The following is a 23,066-nucleotide window of genomic DNA, read 5'->3' as shown; positions in this document are numbered from 1 at the left end:
GACGCTTCTCTCTCTGTCTCTCTCTCTCTGTGTACTGTTCGCCTCTGGACTTTCTGCACCGTTTAAGCACGGTGTGTGAGTGGGTGTGGAGAAAGAGAGAGTCTTTCAAAGAGGCTCCAGCTGCCTCATGTCCCGGGGAACAAGTCAGTGAAGACAACTTCGATGTGAGCAGACGGCAAGTCTTTCTGGAAGATTCTAACCCTTCCCATCAAAGTTTACCAAGGACGGTCTTGCCATCTCTCTCCCGCCCAAGTGCAAGGTGCTGCCAGGTTGCGAGCAGAGCCCGGGAGGCGGGATGTTGGCCGCTGAGCTGCCGTTCACTCTCTGCCCCTGCATTCTGAGTCGCTACCTTGTCACGTCTCTCTTCTTTTTCGTTCAGGTGAGTTAACCGGGCAGAAGCGAGCTTCTCGAGATAGATTGTGTCTATGTGTGTGTGTATCCATCCCCTCGCCTCCCCCTCCCTCCCTCTCTCTCCACTCCCTCTCCCCGGTCGTTTAATGCAAGTTTCTTTTACTTTGCCAGCTTGCTCAGAGCGAGCTCCAGAAATCCAGCGGGAGATCGGTTTTCGAGACGGTGACTGACAGCTGCCATGAGATCTGCTGGTGTCGACCTCCCCCGTTGCCCCCGCCGCCGCCGCCTCCTCCTCCCCCCAGGCAATTGGTGTCTCTAAGTAAGTGGAAAACAATTCCCTCAGAATGCACCTCAGACCTTTTTTTACAGTGTGTGTGTGTGTGTGTCAGAGAGAGAGACAGAGAGAAACCCCCCACACAGTTGGACTGGGAAGGGCCACCGCTCCTTCCTATTGACCAATTCCTCTTCCTGTTGAATGCTCCTCTCCCCTCAGTCAGGTCAGGAGTTTACATTAACCCCGAGGCAAAAGATGAACGTGAGCTCCACATCCCCTGCAATTTGCAACTTCCTTTCACCCTTTACAAGAAAGAGAGAGAGAGAGAAAGGGGACCTTTTGGACGAGTCTGTCTTTGCTTGGCTATTGTGGGCGTTTCTACTGACATCACATTTCACTTCCAGTCACCAGCAACAATAACTCAAGCACAGCTTGTCAGTGAAGTTCGGGAGATTAAAATGAGTTTCTGTGCCGCAAATTAATTCAACACAATTTTGAAACTGAAATCTGACGAACTAGTAACATTTGTGATGTTTGGAAAGTTCGGGAAATGAATCACCTGTGATTTTATACAATGTTGATTATATGTATGAAATTTTAAGTTGCATGTTTTGTGAAAGGTCCCGACGCTGTTGCTATTTTTCAGTACATTCCCAAATGATGTTCAAAGCAGGACAACCGCCCCACAAGTTAAAAGATTCGCACTGCAACTGTTGTCACATCCAGCTGGACGGAGGAAAATCTTTTAAATGACAGTTAGACTGCAGATCATAATTCCCAAAAGAAAAGTGCTATAAACATCTGTTTAGTATAACTCAAATATTGATTGTTCAGGAACCTAATTCATCATTTTTTTTCTGCAGGAACATATGCTGTAGGGATTTCACTGTAAGCTATACAAAATATTTGTTAAAGCAGTTGGGAAAAGATTCACCTATATATTTGATTAAAAAATAATTGTAATGAGTGCTGGATCGGAAGATAATCCCTTCTGATGTCCAGGAAAAAGGTCTGAAACTATTTTATGACTCTTTTAAAGCAAAAATATCAAAGGTTTAACTGCAAGAGCCTGCTCAGTGCAAGGTCTAGCAAATCAAATACCCAGTTTCATCAAGACATTTAATCCTCTCAACATAAATCTTTCCCCCACCTCTCAGTAAATGTGGAACAATTTCCACATCTCTTCTGATGACATTTTTAATTCACTTTTCCCTTTCCCATTCATTGTGGCAGTTATTGATGATTTTCATTGTTCTGAGATTTATGAAAGACTGAGTGGCTGGCCATGCTTTGCCTATGGTAAAGTGCATGGTAAAGTGCAAGCTTTCAGTGAAAGACTGCCTCAGGCTCTTGGCTACATAACAATAGATCAAGTCAGTGCATAGCCAGAGCAAATTACATCACTGTAGTCATGAGATTATGCAACTTCAGGCTAATAATTGTGTTAATGTCATGGGGGGGTTACTCTTTTTGTGATAAAAATGTGGAAAAGGATGCATTTTTAAATGATTAGCATGAACATTACAAGAATAGATGTTTTGGGGATGAACTGAAGTAATACAGTTCATGGCCAGTTTACTTTTCATTTTTTGTTAAAGACTGCATTCATCCAGTGCCCACGGATTGAAAGATAACGAATGTAATCCCACTATTTAAGAAAGAGGGAGAGAGAAAATGGGGAATTACAGACCAGTTAGCCTGACATCACTAGTAGGGAAAATGCTAGAATCTTTTTAAAAACGTGGTAATAGAGCACTTAGAAAATAGGATTGGGCAGAGTCATTTATGAAAGGGAAATTATGTTTGACGAATCTGTTAAGAGTTTTTGAGGCTGTAATTAGCAGAATAGATAAGGGGGAACCAGTGGATACGGTGTATTTGAATTTTCAGCAGGCATTTGATAATGTGCCACATAAGAGGTTATTAAACAAAATTCGGGGTCATGGGATTGGGGGTAATATACTAGCATGGATTTGAGGATTGGTTAATGGACAGAAAATAGAGAGTAGGAATAAACAGGTCATTTCTGGGTTGGCAGACTGTAACTAGTGGGGTACGCAAGGTTCATTGTTTGGGCCTCAGCTATTCACAATCTATATCAATGATTTGGATGAAGGGACCAAATGTAATATATCCAAGTTTGATGCTGATACAAAACTAGGTGGGAATGTAAGTTGTGAGGAGGCTGCAAAGAGGCTTTAAGGGGATATAGACAGGCTAAGTGAGTGGGCAAGAACCTGGCAAATGGAATTTTGGGCTCAAGTTTCCACACGATAAAAAACGGGCACCCCTCCGAGCTGGGCGCCCGTTTTTCGCGCCACAAAGTGCGCCTAAAAAAACCCTCCGTATTCTCCACCTCCCTGCAGGTCCTCTGGCCCTCGGCGCGGCGCAGCAGGAGCTGTAGGGGGCGGAGCTAGGACCCTGCGCCAAAAACAGTGCCGGGACCTCTGCACATGCGCGCTACAGTGGGCACGCAAGTGCAGTAGCTCCAGGCGCCCGAAACTGGGAGGGGCCCGAAGCACGTAGTCCATAGCCCTGGCCAAATGGCCTCACTGGGGCTGCGTGAATAAGGCTCCTCCCACGGCCAGCTCCTGCTTCCTGCCGACTCCTGCTCCTGCTTTCCCCCCACCGCCCGCCCTCCTCCCACCCCCCCCCCCCCGGACCCGACCCGACCCGACCTAGAACTCTGTAGTGTTTCTTTTTAAGTTGCTACTTCATGGTGGGAGACACTTCAGTCACATAGACCTCGTCAAAATGGGGGCTGATGGTTTTAGTAACCTCTACGTCTCCAGCTCCGAGATCAAGCACCCTGCCCGTCCTCCAGTGCGTCCCCACCCTGAGCAGCTGAAGGAGCTGCTCCTCAGAGAAGATGAGCTGCCGCTCCTGCTTCCCCGACCCCCGACCGGACCCGACTCGACCCGCCTGTCGCTGCCGCTCCTGCTTCCCCGCCGCTCCTGCTTCCGCCCCCCCCCCCCCCCCGACCGGACCGGACCCGACTCGACCTGTCTGCATCTGTCGCTGCCACTCCCGCTCCCACCCGACTCGACCCGACTCTACTCTCGTCCCCGGACTGGATCCGACCTGACCTCCCCCTCCCCGACCTGACCTCCCTCTCCCCGACCTGACCTCCCTCTCTCCCTCCCTCCTCTCTTCCTCCCTCCCCCTCCCTTTCTCCCTCCCTCCCCCTCCCTCTCTCCCTCCCTCCCCCGCCGACCTGAGCCGAACCTCTCTCCCCGACCCGACCCAACGCCACCTACCTCTGGTGCTGGGGACGGGCTCTGCCCGAAATCTCGGGCCCGGCCCGTTCAGCCTTCGGTCCCGACGGCAAACCTCTTCCTAAAGGCCTGCCTGAAGAACTTTCACACAGTTAGGAACATGGTTTATTTAATCTTTTCTTTGCTTATAAATGTTTATTCAGGTTGGATTTATTTGTATAATATTTGTATAAGTATAATTAAGGATTTATTGTAGAATTTAATGACTTCCCTTCCCCTCCCCCCTCGTTCCCTACGCCTAATTTGTAACCTGGGCCTGATTTTTTAATGTGTAGAACAGGTTTTTTCAGTTCTACAAAAATCTTCACTTGCTCCATTCGAAGTTAGTTTGGAGTACGTTTTCACTGTGGAAACTTTGAAATCAGGCGTCAGTGGCCGGACACGCCCCCTTTTGAAGAAAAAATTCTGTTCCAAAATAGAACTGTTCTATCTGACTAGAACTGCAGAAAAAAAAATGTGGAGAATTGCGATTTCTAAGATAGTCCGTTCTCCACCAGTTGCTCCTAAAAATCAGGCGCAAATCATGTGGAAACGTGGGCCCATAATGTGGAGAAATGTGAAGTTATTCACTTTGGTAGGAAAAATAAAAAAGCAGAGTATTTTTTAAATGGTGAGAAATTGGGAAATGTTGGGTGTTCAGAAGGACCTGGGTGTCCTTGTACACGAATCACTGAAAGTTAACATGCAGGTACAGCAAGTAATTAAGGAAGCAAAAGGTATGTTGGCCTTTATTACAAGAGAATTTGAGAACAAGAATAAAGATGTCTTACTGCAATTATCTAGGGTCCTGGTGAGACCAAACCTGGAGTATTTTGTACAGTTTTGGTCTTGCCTAAGGAAGGATATACTTGCCTTTGAGAGAGTGCAATGAAGATTCGCCAGACTGATTCCTTGGATGGGGGGGTTGTCCTATGAGGAGAGATTGAGTAGACTAGGCCTATATTCTTTAGAGTTTAGAAGAATGAGAGATGATCTCATTGAAACATACAAAATTCTTTAGGGGCTTGACAGGGTAGATGCAGGGAGGATGTTTCCCCTGGTTGGGGAGTCTAGAACCAGGGATCACAGTCTCAGAATAAAGGGTCGGCCATTTAGGACTGAGATGAGGAGAAATGTCTTCACTCGGAGGGTGGTGAATCTTTGGAATTCTCTACCCAGAGGGCTGTGGAGACTCAGTCATTGAGTATATTCAAGACAGAGATCCATAGATTTTTGGATATTAAGGAATCAAGGGATATGGGGATATTGAAGGAAAGTGGAGTTGAGAGAGAAGATCAGCCATGGTGGAACAGGCTCGAGGGGCCGAATGGCCTACTCCTGCTCCTATTTCTTATGTTCTTACATTCATTGCAATGCTGGTAAATGAAATAATTGTGCTACGCAAAGTATTGTGTAAGAGGTTGAGAGGTGTACATTATTCTTCAACAATAAACCATCTACTTGCTAGAATCTCATCTGTATTGCCAAAACTGTTTCATTTTTGAAACATAACCTTAATTTTTAAAAATAAATCGCTGTTGTAAAAGTGTTGTGTATTAACATTTAGAAAAGCATTTGCACAACCTCAACAGGTGAAGTTTGTTTTGTTTAGAAGGAAATCTAAAAGCTTTTAGAAGGAAATCTTTGTGAGGAAACATGCATAATCACTGGACCTTAGAATCAAGTTAGATTTTTATTTAGAATAGTTTTGACATGAAATGTAAGTGGAAGAAAAACACTTAATTTCTAATTGAATGAGTTTTTTTCCCCTCCTGTCGATCCAATCCAATAACATTTCGCTTGTGTCTTAAATTGTAAATACCTCTACTATTCAGACAACCATGTAGTGAAAGCAATTTGCCCAATTAACTCAACAGAAAATAGCTCTATCTGCTACAAGTATGCCAAAAACGGTCACTACTTTGTCCCGCAGTACGTTTCACCCTGCTCCCTGTCAGACTAACCATATCTCCTGCAAATTGTAGTCACCATTGACAAAATTATATCTCCATTATCATTGTTCTTATAGCTTAAATTTACAATCACATAAAAATATTTTATTGTAAATTTGACTTTGTCTTATTACTTATGAGACAAAGTCATTTGGAAATATTTTACACTGTAATTTATATGTTTACAATTAAAATAGAAACAGCCACCAGTTTTCATGTGTAACATATACCAAAAACAGCTTTAAATATGTTTCTTTCATGCATCGTTAGTGGATGTCCCGTGATACGATGTACTGTGTTGTAAGTACAGGCGTTTAATACCATGTAATGCACAGGATATTCTGCTAAAGTGGAACTAAGGAAACACAGTCTAAGGGGGGAGTTTTCTGAGAGGGTCAGCGGGCACGATCAGTAGTGGGTCGGGTGGGGAAGTGTTTTATTTTTGACAGTGAGTCAGGAACCCGCAGTCAACCCGCCGCCACGTTCCGATCCTAAATGTCGGGTCTGTCATCGCTGAGCAGACCCGAAACGCTGTGGCAGGGGAGGGAATTGAAATCAACAATGGCTTGTTTACAGCCACTTAACAATGCTTTTTTTCGCAGTTTTTTGATTTTGACAGGTCGTCCACCAATTTCACGCTGTGCCTAGACCTCGTCAGTAAAGCTAAGGTGGGAGGTCACTTATCATTGTTTCAGCTGATGAGTTGACAGCTTCAAATGTTAAGTCAAAGCTCTCAGTTGATTGAGAAATGTTCCCTTAGACACTAGCATCTTTAAAACTGCATTTCCACTACAGATTCAGAACGCTACTAGTCTTTACACAAGTCTCTATGCTGTCTCCTCTCCTCTCCTCTCATTACCTCTCCTACCATTGATAGATCAATTCTGTCATCTCAACTTCACCTGCCATCTATTCCACCAGTATCGGAGCCCTTTATACTGTCTCACTTTGGTCTTCAGTATCCCACCACGATCAGCCCCAACACCAGCAGCACCAGGCACACCAGCAGCACCAACAACAACACCAACCTTCTCTGCAATCAACTGATGCTGCACAGGACAAATGGCATCAGCTCCCGACCACATTGCTACCCAGGACACCAGGGATGGCCTCACCTTGGCCACATTTATTTCATTTGACACTGTACACTCTGGCTGCCACATGACATGCCAGGTTGGCACCAACACCATAAAGCATCCCTATAATGCCCAAGCCATTCCGTTCACACTCGTCAGCATTGTGGGGGGTACCATTATGTCTCACCATTCACTGCAACTCACGAAGCCACTTCCTAAGGTGCACAGAAATCTGTCCAAGAAAGCAAATGTTGAAAATAAAGATTTCAATGTTTGACACCACATTTACAGAAACTTTGCATGAACATTGGCTAAAAAACACAAGTGCCTACCCTTGTGTGTTGTTAGTTGGTATGATTGGACTCGGCTGAAAGTGACTGTGAGGGGTGCCGATTGAGATGGGGAAATTATAATGTAGATAGAGAGGGATTTGTGGTGGTACAAGGTAATTTGGTGTGAGTAAGGATGTGCAGAAATAGGTTAGGGAAGGCAGAGTGATGGGGATGTGCTGAGTGGCACAGCAGGATGAGGTTGAGTGTGGCTTTGCAGTAACATTTCGTGATCTACTAAGATAACTGAAAGGTTTGCTCCACTGCAGCCTGGTCTTCTTAGTGACATCCCTTGTGACCTCCTGTGCAATGTGAAACCAGGCTGCATTGATCTCCTGGGGAGTTCTCTTCCACTCATTGGAAGGGAAGAGGACTTCCCTGAGTGCTGTGACTCTGTCCATAAGCATATGGGGGAGTCATGAGAGAACCTGGGTGCTGCCCTGCACCTTTGCGCAGTGTTTGTCAATGTTTGCAGCACCTCAATGCTGGAGAACACTGACAGCACAAATGTCAAAATAAATTTGTGCAAGGTCCTTTAAGGAAACTGGCTGATGATGCATCATCAAATGATGTCATCAGATCCGCTTCCTTCAATTGGCCGGGAAACGCACTGGGCAAGTTTAACAAGCCCAGTCAAGGGAAAATTATTCTACACAGCGGGCTGGAGCCAGCAACAAGGCTGGGACCCGCCACCAGTGTTGCCCGCTATGGACTTGCCAAGGTTGGTAAAATCCAGCCCTAATTGTTGTGAAGTAAACATATAGTCAGGTTGCTCAGAGTTTAATTCATGTTCAGTTCAGCTCCAAGGGAGAAGTGCCCAGCAGTAAGTAACTACATTCTTTTGAGATTACTTTGCACCTGTAATAAATTCTCCAGAATAATATCTGCAGTATGACAACTGCATGAACTGATATACCATTTTTCATATATTACTAGCAAATATACCATAGCACTGATCATAGTAAGTCCAGGATTTAAATGGATGGGAACATTAGACCATGTAAAACACAATGGGCCAGAATTTACTGTAGTGCGCAAATCAGACAGCAATTTCAGGCAAATGTAGACGTGTAGTAAAACACGAAGGTCCAGAAGTTGCTGGCGAGATGCGCCGCTGCGCCGTAAGTTGCATGAAAACAGCATCTTGTCATCTGGCCCCCTATTCAAATGTGTTGAACGGTATGAAGTTCCTGTACTTATGTCAGATACGGACTTAACTTGCCATTTCAGCCTAAGTAGGCTCCATTTTCTAGAATGGTTCTAGGGATGAGGGATTGCAGTTACATGGATAGACTGGAGAAGCTGAAGTTGTTTTCCTTAGAGCATAGAAGGCTAAGATAAGATTTGATCATGGACAGTTTAAATACAGTAAATAAAGAGAAATTGTTTCCATTAGTTGAAGGGTCGATAACCAGAGGACACAGATTTAAGGTGGTTGGTAAAAGAACCTGAGGAAAATAAGGAAAATCATTTTTACGCAATGAGTGGTTAGGATTTGGAATGCACTGTTTGATAAGGTGGTAGATACAGATTCAATAGTAGCCTCCAGTAGGGAATTGGATAAATAGTTGAAGGAGAAAAAAATTGCAGTGATATGGGGAAAGAGCGGGGGAGTGGGACGAACTGGATTACTCTTCAAAAGAGCCGATACAGACTAGATGGGCCGAATGGCTTCTGTACTGTACTATTCTATGATTCTATAAGTACCCTTTTTAACAATGTGATAAGCCTTGATAACTGCCAAACAATCTCTGGCACTGAAAATTAACAAGCGGGAACCTCATTCCTTCAGTTTTTAATTGTTGATTTAAAAACATATTTTTTTACTTTTTCTGTCTCTCTTTTTCTCTCTCTCTTAATCCATTCTTTCTTTCCCTCTCTTTATTTAGCTTTCTGTATATGATTTGGCATTAGATTCACTATTCTAACTTAAACTTCCAGGTTCGTGCTGTTTGTTAACAATTATTCAATCTGATTAGCTGAGGAGATACACAGTTGCTTGACCTGATCACACAGGTCCCAGGTGCCCTGTAGAGGGCGCCGCGCCATTTCAATGTCCTGCTTGCAGCAACATGCCGAGCAAAAGTTCATGGAAATGATACAGGCGAGAGCAATTCTAACCAACGGTGGCCATTTACAGTAAACTCTGACCCAATGAATTATCCTTCTGCTACAAAGTCTAAACATGGTGAAATTATACAAATCTCAATTCAGATATGTTCTGACTCAAATATTTTGTGTTCCTGTACAGTTTCTTTGTTTCTTTATACATTTTAAGAACTGTTACGCAGCTGTCTTAGTTATCCACTTATATTTGTTATTATGGTTATTCTTTTAATTGAAGGTTTAACATTTAAAAAGACTCAAAGCCAGATCATTTTATAGATAGTTTAGCAGTTTTGTACAGGCTTATCAGCTTCAACCACAGAAAATATCACACCGGAAAAAAAATTATTTTCTTAATACTTTGATTTAAGACTGTCTTAAGCGTTTGACTTTGTGGTTACGCACAGTGCCTCATTTATATATGCAATTATGATGCAATGACAACAGAGAATGAGGCATGTGCTGACAGCCACATCTCAAAACGATAGGGGTGCATAATTATCTTTTTTGGAGAACAGTGGGCCGAAATTGCCCCTTTCGATAAGGCCTCTGACCACCGGAAAGCGGCGGCCATGGAGCGGCGTGGAATGGCCATCGCCTCTGCGTGGAAGTACCGCCATTTTATAAATTGCCCTTCCTCAGGGTCGGAGCGGTGTCCGCGACCTCTTGGGTGTCAGGCCATTGGCCCGACTGAAACCCTCCCTGGTGGCCCAGTGGGCCTAACTAAAATGAATGCAGAGTTCGCACCGGCCCTCCCCTTTAAATGAAGGGGAGAGACGTTGTGATATGCCAGCGCAATGACGTCATCAGCGTGATGCTGATGACTGACAGCTGCGGACACTCCGTTCCGCTCCGCTCGTGACGGCCACAGCGCTCCACTCCCACTTCCGCCCCCTTGATGATCCACTTCTGTCCCGCTGGGAAAAACCTCCCGAGGAGCTGAATTTCGCCGGATAGGCCACCGCATCCAGTGCGGCCAGAACACTTCAAAAAAGGTAGGTGCGCCACGTTTCTGGCGGAGGGCAATTTCTACCCCCGGTTCTCTTGCCTTTTAGTTGTGCTGGACTGATGTTTTACTCTTTAGATTATGTTGCTAATCATGAAAATATTAACAAAAATGGTTACGTAGGAGTGACATCTTTTTAGTTTGCAGAATGTGGGCGATGCTGGTAAAGCGATATCTATTGGCCATCCATTGTTGCCTGTCTTTGCTGCAGTCTTTGTGGTGTTTGAGCTGGTGTTAGATTGGGAATTCCAGGCTATTGGCCCAGTAACAGTAAAGGAATGGCAATATTTGTCTTTGATGTCATCATAGTGCATGACTCGGAGGCAACATGGAGGTGATTGTGTTCCCACAACATTGCTGCTCTTGTTCTTCTCGGTGTTAGAGGGTGCAGGGAATAGAGGTGCTGTTAAAGTTTAAAAAAAACACTAATACAAAGCAAAATACCGCAGATGCTGGAAATCTGAAATAAAATGCAGAAAATGCTGGAAATACCCTGTGAGTCCGGGTTCATCTGTGGAGAGAGAAACCGAGTTAAAGGCCGCGATTTCCTCAACCTGGGCGAATCTGTGGCGGGCGAGGTCGGTGGTGGGTCCCCGCCTTGTTGCTGGCTCCAGCCCGCTGTCGAAAATGATTTTCCCCTGAATTGGGCTTGTTAAGCCCTCCCAGTGGGTTTCCCAGCCAATTGAAGGAAGCGGGTCTGATGACATCATTTAAAGGGACCATGTGCAAATTAATTTTGACATTTGTGCTGTCACTGTTCCAACATTCCTCCCTCATTCAGGACCACCAAAAACAAATGATCTGGTCATTCATTCATTCGTTTGTTATTTGCAGAATCTTACTGTGTGGAAATTGGCTGCTATATGAAAGGTACTGTAACAGTTCAAGCCCATTCTTCCCTCCTTCCTTCCTGTAGGTTTTTAGCATACATTGCACATTCTGGTTTAGCAATTTTCTTAATGTGCTGATTCTGCAGTTCAGCTTTACAGAAATATTAAACTACAAGCCTTTTATTTCTCTCCCTGAGCTCGAGCCCTAACATTTCCTGCCATGTTTACGGAACCACTTCTGTAACTTTAATTAAGGCTGAGTTTGACTCTGCAGTTAGCCGGCATTCTCTGGAGTGCTGCAAGATTCTTGTAAATTGCAAAATTAATATCATTATTGCTTGATGAAGGAGTGGAAAGTTTCTACACAACAAATGAGTGCAAGTTCGTGGTATAATCTCGGCTTGGGAATTTAGTCTTCTTGAGCCTTTGGTTGAAATTTGATGGTTGATTTCCCTCTTTATTTCTTTTATCGTATGTCCTTGACAACAAATATTTTATTTCAAAATGGTAAGAAAAACTTGATGTTTATTAAGTTTTGCAAGAATGTGGAAAGCTAATCTCCAGATCGATTAACTATCTTATTTGAAGTGGTACTGGTCTAGAACTGCTGAAAAGCAGGATTAGATATGCTTTGGCCTTGTCCCACTCAATGTTGTAGCTAGAGAACGGAAGTGTTGATCACGAGTGGCAATATGTCACCTGTTTAGAAAGTGTATTTTCATGGTAAGTATTACTTGCTTTTATTCCCTTAATTGCAAATGCACCTCAATCGTCAAGGGGCTCGAAAGGAATAGTAACTACATAGGAATAAAAGGGGAAGCTCTATTGTGCGCAAAACCTAAAGGTCAAGATTGACACATTGATCAGAATATATGTCTGTGAGTCATGCTATATTATTTGTGTCCATTATTGAATATGGGACCAAAGCCAAATATACACAGATCTGGAGGAAGTTCCATACCACCCAGCCAGATGCTTTCTGCACATCTAGGAAGATTGCCACGGCTGGTATGTCTCCTTTTGTTGCATAGCCCTATTAGATTTAGTACTTTGCTGATGTTGTCAGAACTATATCCTCCTCGCATAAAGCTTCTTTGTCAATTAGTGTCATTAATTTCTTCCTGTAGAACTCCAGCAGGAAGCCTGTAAATTCTACAGTTACCAGGACCATTGCCTTTCTTGCATAGCCATATTTATCAGTCAATTAACCTTCCAGCCTAATTAACACTGTAGCATAGAGTAGGCATTTTCAAAAAGGGAGTTAGAGATACTTACAGACAAGTTAGTTTATAACATAAGAAGATAAGAAATAGGTGCTGGAGTAGGCCATTTGGCACTTCGAGCCTGCTCCGCCATTCATAAAGTTCATGGCTGATCTTCTACCTCAACTCCAGTTTCCCGCACTATCCCCATATCCCTTAATTCCTTTAGTTCCCAAAAATGTATCGACCTCTGTCTTGAATATACTCAATGACTGAGCACCCACAGCCCTCTATAGTAGAGAATTCCAACCTTTTGAGTGAAGAAATTACTCCTCATCTCAGTGCTAAATGGCCGATCCCTTATTCTGTGACTGTGGCCCCGTGTTCTAGATTCCCCAGCCAGGGGAAACATTTACTCAGCATTAACCCTGTCAAGTCGCTTAAGAATCTAATGGGAAATTGCAGTCGGAGACTTCCCACGGGCAATTGCCTCCGACCTGAAACATATCTACGAAATTACCTGGTGGTCCGGGAGGAGCGTGGGATTCCGGTGGGGAGGCCTTCTCTTCCCGCGCTGCGAAGCGTGCTCCCGTCCTCCAGGTTCCCACGCAGAAGGTGCAGTCACGTGTGACGGCTCAGCCAATCAGGTACAGTATTCCACATCTTTCCCATTAATAGCAATAAGAACTCCGTATCTACGAATTGTCATTGCTATTAATGAGAAAAAAAAACAAATACACTAAACACATATAATAAAAAACACACTTCACTTAATTAAAATTAATTGAAATTAAAGTTAATAAATATCTTAGAGAAATTTTTTTTTCCTGAGTTTTTCAAAAGTTTTTTAAATTATAGTTAAAAATAAATGTGACGTGGTGGGCAAGTTTTTTAAAAATAATATGTGTTTTTAAAATGTAATTTAATTATAGTTTTTTGTATGCTTTTAAACTCTTATGCCTGTAAAAGTAGGCTATACGTCTGCTTTTAACAGGCGCAAGAATTTTGAGGACATTTGCTGTGCAGTATATGGGTAAATGCCACAATCTTGCCCTTGCAAATGTCGTCGCTCCTGATATGTGTGAGATCTGTCAAGCTCCAGAATGACAGATTGGAAAAGCCGGTTTTCAGCGCATACACATTGTGCACTGAAAACCGGCTTTTGAGATGCCTTCTCGGGTCCATTAACACTCAGTACAGACCCAGGAGGCTGGAATTTCAGCACCTATATGTTTCAATTAGGTCACCTCTGACCTCTCATTCTTCTAAAATCTAGGGAATATAGGCCTAGTCTACTCAATCTCTTCTCATAGAGCAATTCCCTCATCCCAGGAACCAGTCAGGAAGAATATACTCTAAGACAAGTATATTCTTCCAGAGGTAAAGAGACCAAAACTGTACATAATACTCCAGGCATGGTCTCACCAAGGCCCTATGTAAGAACATAAGAACAAAAGAAATAGGAACAGGAGTAGACCATACGTTCCCTCGAGCCTGCTCCGCCATTCAAAAAGATCATGCTGATCTGCTCATGGACTCAGCTCCACTTCCCTGCCCGCTCCCCATAACCCCTTATCCCCTTATCGTTTAAGAAGCTGTCTATTTTTGTCTTAAATTTATTCAATGACCCAGCTTCCACAGCTCTCTGAGGCAGCGAATTCCACAGATTTACAACCCTCTGGAGAAGAAATGTCTCCTCATCTCTGTTTTAAATGGGCGACCCTTATTCTAAGATCATGCCCTCTAGTTCTAGTCTCCCCCAGTGGAAACATCCTCTCTGCATCCACCTTGTCAAGCCCCCTCAAAATCTTATACGTTTCGATAAGATCACCTCTCATTCTTCTGAATTCCAATGAATAGAGGCCCAACGTACTCAACCTTTCCTCATAAGTCAACCTCCTCATCTCCGGAATCAATCTAGTGAACCTTCTCTGAACTGCCTCCAAAGCAAGCATATCCTTTCGTAAATATGGAAACCAAAACTGCATGCAGTATTCCAGGTGTGACCTCACCAATACCCTGTATAGCTGTAGCAAGACTTCCCTGCTTTTATACTCCATCCCCTTTGCAATAAAGGCCAAGATTCCATTGGCCTTCCTGATCACTTGCTGTACCTGCATACTATCCTTTTGTGTTTCATGCACAAGTACCCCCAGGTCCCGCTGTACTGCAGCACTTTGCAACTTTCTCCATTTAAATAATAACTTGCTCTTTGACTTTTTTCTGCCAAAGTGCATGGCCTCACACTTTCCAACATTATACTCCATCTGCCAATTTTTTGCCCACTCACTTAGCCTGTCTATGTCCTTTTGCAGATTTTTTGTGTCCTCACACATTGCTTTTCCTCCCATCTTTGTATCATCAGCAAACTTGGCTATGTTACACTCAGTCCCTTCTAAGTCGTTAATATAGATTGTAAATAGTTGGGGTCCCAGCACTGATCCCTGCGGCACCCCACTAGTCACTGTTTGCCAACCAGAGAATGAACCATTTATCCCGACTCTTTATTCTCTGTTCGTTAGCCAATCCTCTATCCATGCTAATATATTACCCCCAACCCCGTGAACTTTTATGTTGTACAGTAACCTTTTATATGGCACCTTGTCAAATGCCTTCTGGAAGTCCAAATACACCACATCCATTGGTTCCCCTTTATCCACCCTGTCCGTTACATCCTCAAAGAATTCCAGCAAATTTGTCAAACATGACTTCCCTTTCATAAATCCATGTTGACTCTGTCTGACCGAATTTTGCTTTTCCAATTGTCCTGCTATTACTTCTTTAATAATGGACTACAACATTTTCCCAACCAGAGATGTTAGGCTAACTGGTCTACAGTTTCCTGCTTTTCGTCTGCCTCCTTTTTTTAAATAGGGGCATTACATTTGCAGTTTTCCAATCTGCTGGGACCTCTCCAGAATTCAGGGAATTTTGGTAAATTACAACCAATGCATCCACAATCCCTGTCGCTACTTTTCTTAAGACCCTAGGATGCAAGCCATCAAGTCCAGGGGATTTATCTGCCTTTGGTCCCATCATCTTACTGAGTACCACCTCCTTAGTGATTGTGATTGTGTTAAATTCCTCCCCCCCACATAGCCCCTTGACAATCCACTGTTGGAATATTGTTAGTGTTCTCCACCATAAAGACTGATACAGAATATTTGTTCAGAGTTTCTGCCATCTCCATGTTCCCCATTACTAATTCCCCGGTCTCGTCCTCTAAGGGACCAACATTTACTTTAGTCACTCTTTTCCTTTTCATATACCTATAGAAACTCTTGCTATCTGTTTTTATATTTTGTGCTAGTTTACTTTCATAGTCTCTCTTCCTTTTCTTAATCATTTTTTTAGTTGTTCTTTGCTGGCTTTTAACTGCTTCCCATTCTTCCGTCCTCCCACTAGTTTTGGCCACTTTGTATGCCCTTGTTTTTAATTGGATACCGTCCTTTATTTCTTTAGTTAGCCACGGATGGCTCTCTTTTCTCTTACAGCCTTTCGTCCTTTCTTGAGAGTTGTGAAATATCTCCTTCTTAAATGTACACCACTGTTCGTCAACCATCCTACACTTTAACCTATTTTCCCAGTCCACTTTAGCCAACTTTGCCCTCATACCTTCATAATCCCCTTTTTTTAAGCTTAGTATAATAGTAAGACTTCTTTACTCTTATACTTTAATCCCTTTGTAACAAAAGCTAACCTACCATTTGCTATCCTAATTGCTTGCTGTACCTGCATGTTAACTTTCTGTGACTCATGTACAAGGACACTGAATGCAAACATTGCCCAGTCTCCCACCATTTATATAACACTTTTCACAACCACTGGACATCCCAAAGTGCTTTACAGCCAATGAGGTACTTTTTTTGAAGTGTAGTCACTGTTGTAATGTTGGAAACGCAGCACAGCAAGCTCCCACAAACAGCAATGTGATAATGACCAGATAATCTGTTTTAGTGATGTTGCTTAAGGGATAAATAATGGTCAGGACACCGAGGATAACTCCCCTGCTCTTCTTTGAAATAGTGCAATGGTATCTTTTACATCCACCTGAGAGAGCAGACAGGGCCTCGGTTTAACGTCTCATCCGAAAGATGATTGGCTAGATTAGTTTTTGACTTTGTATAGGTTGGAATACTAATCTTTAGATTCTTTATCGTACTTGGTGATAGTCACCAGAGAATCACTGACTAATGGTGGTGGCTGTAATTTGAGGGTTTCATGAGCAGTATTTTGCTTTAAAAAGTCATGGGGCAGATCAGCAAGTAGAATATACACTAACTTTCTAACGCAGGTAGTGTTTGAATTCCTTGAGCTCCACAAGTTTCAGCCTTAGTTCAGTGGTAGCCCTCTTACCTCTGAGTTTGAAGATTATGGATTCAAGGCCCACTCTAGGACTTGAGCACAAGATATACTGAAGAAGTGCTGCTTTTCAGATGAGATGTTAAACCAAGACTCTGACAGCCCTTTCAGGTGAATGTAAGAGATTTATTTAATGAAGAGTAGGGGAGTTCTCCTGGTGTGCTAGTCTACAGCACCAGAAACAGATTGTGGTCATTTATCTCTTGTTACTGTTTGCAGGATCTTGCTGTGTGCACATTGGCTGCCTACAAACCAACAGTAACTAAACAGCAGAAGTAATTCATTGGATGTAAAATGCTTTGGGGAAATAGTGGGTGCTAAATAAGTGCAAGCTCTTTTTTCCACCTCCCTTTCTGCTTCATATATTGAAACCAACAGAAATAAAAATTGAAATAAAAACGGAAAATGTTGAAAATGTCAGTGGGTCAGGCAGCATCTGTGGAGAGAAAAGCAGAGTTAACGTTTCGGGATATCCAGCATTTTATGTTTTTATTTCAGATTCCAGTATCCCTGATATTTTGCTTATGTAGAAATGAAAATTGGTTGGTTTCTATAATGTGTGGCCAATCTGCATTGCCATTTTTATATCTGGCCTGAAAGTTGAAAATCTACCCCATGGTTTGTTTCCACAGCCTCCCATCCTTCTGTGTAAAAAAAAAAGTTTCTCATGCGCGCTTCCCTAATATTTAATCGTATATCTATGTCCTCTCATTAAAGACCCTCCAATCACTGGAAACAGTCTGTTTCTATCTACTCTGTCCCATCCCTTCATCATTTTAAACACCTCTATCAAATCACATCATAATCTCCTTGTTCTATTGAAAACAGCCCACATTTTTTCCAAGTATAGGTCTATCGTCTAACTCAACCATGAATACAAGTTGGATTTATGTCATTTTGGAGGAGGGCTGAAATTTTTATTTTGTTTACATTTAACAGTACAGTTCCTGATATTTATTCAAATGTTTTTATACAAATCTTATTTTATAAGTTCAGATATGAACTCGGAGCTGGAAATTGGCCACCTAGCACAAATATTGGATTTGGTTCAATATGGTCACTTGACCTTTAATTTAAGAGGATTATCTACATCTTAATCCTTTCATTAGTAGGAATTTGCACTTGGACCTAACAGAGAAAATGTGTGAAAAATATTTTTTAGATGATATATGTTTGTGTTGAAGTTCATGTTGCCATCTATACCATTTAGCATTGTGTAATATTCTTTGATAGATTCAGTGTAATATTGCAATCAGCAAAATTATCCAGGAAAGATCACTCAGATAAAGAACAGTGAGTTTCAAGAAGTTTATATGTTCAGTTACCAAAATTCAGTGCTTTTGGTAAATGCAATGGAACTGTAAAGGGGTTTAAAGTACAATTGATTTCAAAACGATATTCTATTGCAATTAAATATATGACTGACATTCAGCCTTGTAATTTAAACAAATTGCACCCACATTGCATTTTCTGAATAGGGACTTGTGTACACATGGGGATATAAGTTACATGAGAAGTGTATTGTGGCAAAACCAACAAGATGATAACATGGCATTTTCTGCTATTAAGGCAGCCATCTCCCTTTCAACAGGGAAATAGGAAGAGGAGGTACAAAAATACAACAACAACAACTAGTATTTATGTAGTGCCTTTAAAATAGTGAAACGTCCCAAGGCGCTTCACAGGAGTATTATGAGATTAAAAAATTGACACATAAGTAGAAATTAGCACAGGTGACCAAAAGCTTGGTCAAAGAGGTATGTTTTAAGGAGCGTCTTGAAGGAGGAAAGAGAGGCAGAGAGGTTGAGGCAGGGAGTTCCAGAGCTTGGGGCCTAGGCAACAGAAGGCACGGCCACCAATGGTTGAGCGATTATAATCAGGAATGCTCAAGAGGGCAGAATTAGAGGAGCACATACAAGCAGGACCATAACTGAGAGAGTGGATCATCAGGGTAAGAATGTCCTTCTTAGGACTAACAAAGAAGCAGGGTATAAGGAGAATCAAATTCCAACAAAGCACTAAAATTCTTTTCTAAAATGGTCGCAGATGACTTAAGAGTGTCACATGGAAATCAAATTACTCTGACTTAAAGTCTTTCACTGTTGGGCCATTCCAATCGCCTGGGGCTGGGAGTGGGATATATGAAACAATATCCAAAGGACTATTTAAAAAAAAAATACTGCAGATGCTGGAATCTGAAATAAAAACAGAAAATTCTGGAAATACTCAGCAGGTCAGAGATCGATCTGAAATGTTAACTCTGTTTCTCTCTCCACAGTTGCTGCCTGACCTGCTGAGTATTTCCAGCATTTTCTGTTTTTAATCCAAAGGATTATGTTCATTTGCAATACGGAGCTGACTGGTGCAGTATTCCTGAAGGGACACAGATTCATTCATTTGACAGATGCGCTCAGATAAACTTTTGGAGAGATAGCAATGTATACCAATTTTAGCTACCCCTTATACTGAAACATTCTACACTCCTCCCCAACTGGAGCCATGTGATCTCTTGGGAGAGGCAAAAACCAGATAAAAACCCAGGCCAATTTAGGGAGAAAAAATCTGGGAAAATTCCTCTCCAACCTATCCAGGTGTTTGAAACTAGTCTAGATCAGCCTGGCCATATTCGATTCCCTGCAGTACTTACAATTATATGTGCGCTGGCCAACAAAAGCTCATCCAGTCTAATCCCAATTATCAGCTGTTACGGCACTTTAAGTGCTCATCCAACCATCTCTTAAAAATGATGAGGGATTCTGCATCCACCATTCTTCCAGGCAGCGAGTTCCAGATCCCCACAACCCTCTGCATAAAAAAGCCCCCCCTCAAATACTCTCTAAACCTTCCACCAACCACCTTAAAACTATGCCCCCTCGTAATAGACCCCTCCACCAATGGAAATAGGCCCTTACTATCCACTATGTCCGGGCCACTCAATATTTTGTACACCTCAATGAGGTCTCCTTTCAACCTCCTCTGTTCCAATGAGAATAAACCCAGCCAATCCAATCTGTCCTCATAACTAAGATTCTCCATCCGAGGCTGCATCCTAGTAAATATCCTCTGCACCCTCTCTAGTGCAATTGTTGATTACTGGATTATTTTCCCTCAATCTGGTTCAGTGAAATCACTGAGTCGAATACCGATTGTGCTTTAAACAAAGCAAGCTTTTATTTAAAAAGCAAATCCCAATCGGGGACCTTATCAGACAGAAGGAATGCAACTCTGATAGATCGCACTCACTTCCTATGGACAAAGTGACGTTACATTGTAAAGGCACGACGGTTATACATTTTCGGAAAAAGATAACAAGATACAATATGAGTGACATCCTAGTTCAGCCTATCCTCTTTGATCCCTCTTTCCCTTTGTCCACTCACAAGCCGATCTAAGAATGGTCTGATTTTACACAAAGGCCCATTACTCTCTTACTGTTAATGTTTCAGGTGAGCAATGTGAGTTAGTACGGCCTTGAGGTTTTTTGCAAGCTGTGGGTTTTTTTTTAAACTGTGTTAGTATTGTAACATTTTGCAGTCTCGCGTCTGAGATGTCATGGCTATTCCTCCATGAATTCTTTGTTCAATTTCACTGTCTCTATATTTTCCCACATTCTCAACTTCAATGTCTCTATACATTTTTAAACATTCACACAATCACGTCCTTCCTATAATACAGTGACCAGAACTGCACGCAGTACTCCAAAGTATTATACAATTTAAGCATAACCTCCCTGCTCTTATATTCTATGATATTCTATGCCTCGGCCAATAAAGGCAAGCATTCCGTATGCCTTCTTAACCATCTTATACACCTGGCCTGCTACTTTTAGGGATCTGTGGACAAGCACTCCAATGTCCCTTTGTTCATCTACACTATTAAGTGACCTACCGCTTAATGTATATACTTTTTCCTTATTAGCCCTCCCAAAGCGCATCACCTCACACTGCTCTGAATTAAATTCCATTTGCCACTGCTCTGCCCACCTGACCAGTAGATTGATATCCGCCTGCAGTTCCTCTTCATTATCAACCACACAGCCAATTTTAGTGTTGTCTACAAACTTCTTAATCATACTCCCTGTATTCAAATCTAAATTGTTGATATATACCACAAAAAGCAAAGGACCCAGTACTGAGCCCTGCGGAACTCCACTGGAAACATCCTTCCAGTCACAAAAACTTCCATCAAAAACATCCTTTGCTTCCTACCTCCAAACCAATTTTGGATCCAACTTGCCACTTTGCCCTGGATCCCATGAATTTTAACCTTCATGACTAGTTTACCATGTGAGACCTTATCAAAAGCTTTGCTGAAGTCCATATACACTACATCGTACACACTGCCTTCATCGACCCTCTTGGTTATCTCCTCAAAAAATTCAATCAGGTTAGTCAAACACTATCTTCCCTTAGCAAATCCATGCTGACTATCCCTAATTCATCCTTGCCTTTCCAAATGTAGATTTATCCTGTCTTTCAGGATTTTTCCAATAATTTTCCCACCATTGAGGTTAGGCTGACGGGCCTATAATTACTTGGCCTATCCCTTTCTCCTTTCTTAAACAAGGGTACTACATTAGCAATCTTCCAATCCTCCGGCACCATGCCCAAATCCAAAGAGGACTGGAAAATGATGGTCAAGGCCTCTGCTATTTCCTCTTTTACTTCGTTCAACAGCCTGGGATGCATTTCATCCGGGCCTGGGGACTTATCTACTTTCAAAGCTGCTAAACCCCTTAATACTTCCTCTCTCACTATATTTATTTCATCCAGAATATCACACTCCTCCTCTATAGCAGTATCTGCATTGCCCCTTTCCTTTGTGAAAACAGATACAAAGTATTCGTTAAGAAAATTACCAACATCTTCCGCCTCCACACAAAAATTACCCTCATGATTTCTAATAGGTCCTACCCTTTCTTTAGTTACCCTCTTACTCTTAATATATTTATAGAAAATCTTAGAGTTTTCCTTAATTTTACTGGTCAAGAATTTCTCGTGCTCTCTCTTGGCATTCCTAATATCCTTTTTAATTTTGCCTCTAAACTTTCTATATTCCTCTAAAAATTCTATAATATTTAGCCGTTGATATGTGACATAAGTGTGCCTTTTTTTCTTTCTCCTCCCCTGTATGTCCCTAGACATCCAAGGAGCTCTAGAATTATTATTCCCAACCTTTTCCTTTCAGGGCACATGTTTGGCCTGAGCCTTCTGGATCTCCTCCTTGAATGCCTCCCACTGTTCTGACACTGATTTACCCACAACATTTATGTATAATCACCTGCACTTATGTGAGGAAAAAAATGCTGGCAGTGAATCAGATGGCATAATTTAAATACATTCAATATTTAGGCAGGCTGTGAAGCACATAGAAGGTTCTTGCATGTAAATGCCCAATGCCGAGTGTTAATACATGACTTATTCACACCCAGGCAGTTATTTCTGACTGTGTGGCATTAGACCTCAGTGAAGTGAATTGCTGGTTGTTAGCATTTTGGCTTGAAAAATGGCTTGAAAATGTTGGCACTCATAAGTCAAGCTGCCCAATAAAATCTTAGATGTAATAATACAAGCTTAACAGCTAAAAATAAGCCAGCTGACCCTTGTTTAAAAAATCTGATTTATTTTGTACTGGCAGTAATTAAAGCAAAATCATTTGCTGAAGCCCAGTAAGGTGCAGCCCATATTTCAGGGGGCATGATCTTTGTATTTTAGAGAAAGAAGTAATTAAAATGAAGGAAAAATTACGGGCTCAAAAAGCCATTTACCTACAGTGAACGGGAGTTGAAGTGCTTGTGCTATAATTGTAAGTTTCTGGTCATTTGAGTTAATGTCAAAATAACTAACAGATGGAAACATTACCTCAGCTGTTTCTCTCTCTAGGTAGGCATAATAGTACTGCAGCGCATACAGTATGTACGTGCCAACACATTTGTACCTTCACATGTTTAAAGCAAACTGTAATGCAGATTATATATGGGACATTTCGCCCAAAAACACAACAGTTCCATCGACTTGGTCTGAATCCACTGGCCTGAGCGGGAGGTTGGATTTCCACCGGTAAGAAAATAGTGGTTTCAAAATAGAAAATGATGTGGTGCCACTGGAGGAGATGTAGACTTCTGAGGTGCTGTGTTTGCTTTGCTTGGAGTTAGCACAATGCTACACCATGACTGAGTAACCAACTTGAATGTACTACCCAGAGAATTGTGAACCTATGGAATTCTCTACCACAGAAATTTGTTGAGTCCAGTTCGTTGGATATATTCAAAAGGGAGTTAGATGTGGCCCTTAAGGTTAAAGGGATCGGGGTATGGAGAGAAGG

At 42.2% G+C, this 23,066-nt stretch overlaps 1 protein-coding gene across 1 annotated transcript in view; it reads left to right on the top strand.

Moving 5' to 3' along the window:
• The first annotated feature begins 215 nt into the window (after positions 1-215).
• The window catches only part of prima1 (proline rich membrane anchor 1), a 114,437-nt gene continuing 91,586 nt past the window's right edge, over positions 216-23,066 (top strand). Inside the window, exons 1-2 of the mRNA XM_070879515.1 lie at positions 216-379; positions 523-670. Coding sequence (XP_070735616.1) covers positions 296-379; positions 523-670 — 232 coding nt within the window. The 5' untranslated portion in view covers positions 216-295. The remainder of the gene's footprint in view (positions 380-522; positions 671-23,066) is intronic.

This window comes from Pristiophorus japonicus, chromosome 4 (assembly GCF_044704955.1).
Source record: "Pristiophorus japonicus isolate sPriJap1 chromosome 4, sPriJap1.hap1, whole genome shotgun sequence".
Taxonomy (NCBI): domain Eukaryota; kingdom Metazoa; phylum Chordata; class Chondrichthyes; family Pristiophoridae; genus Pristiophorus; species Pristiophorus japonicus.
The sequence above is the reverse complement of the archived record's forward strand: the minus strand, read 5'-3'. Positions and strand labels throughout refer to the sequence as shown.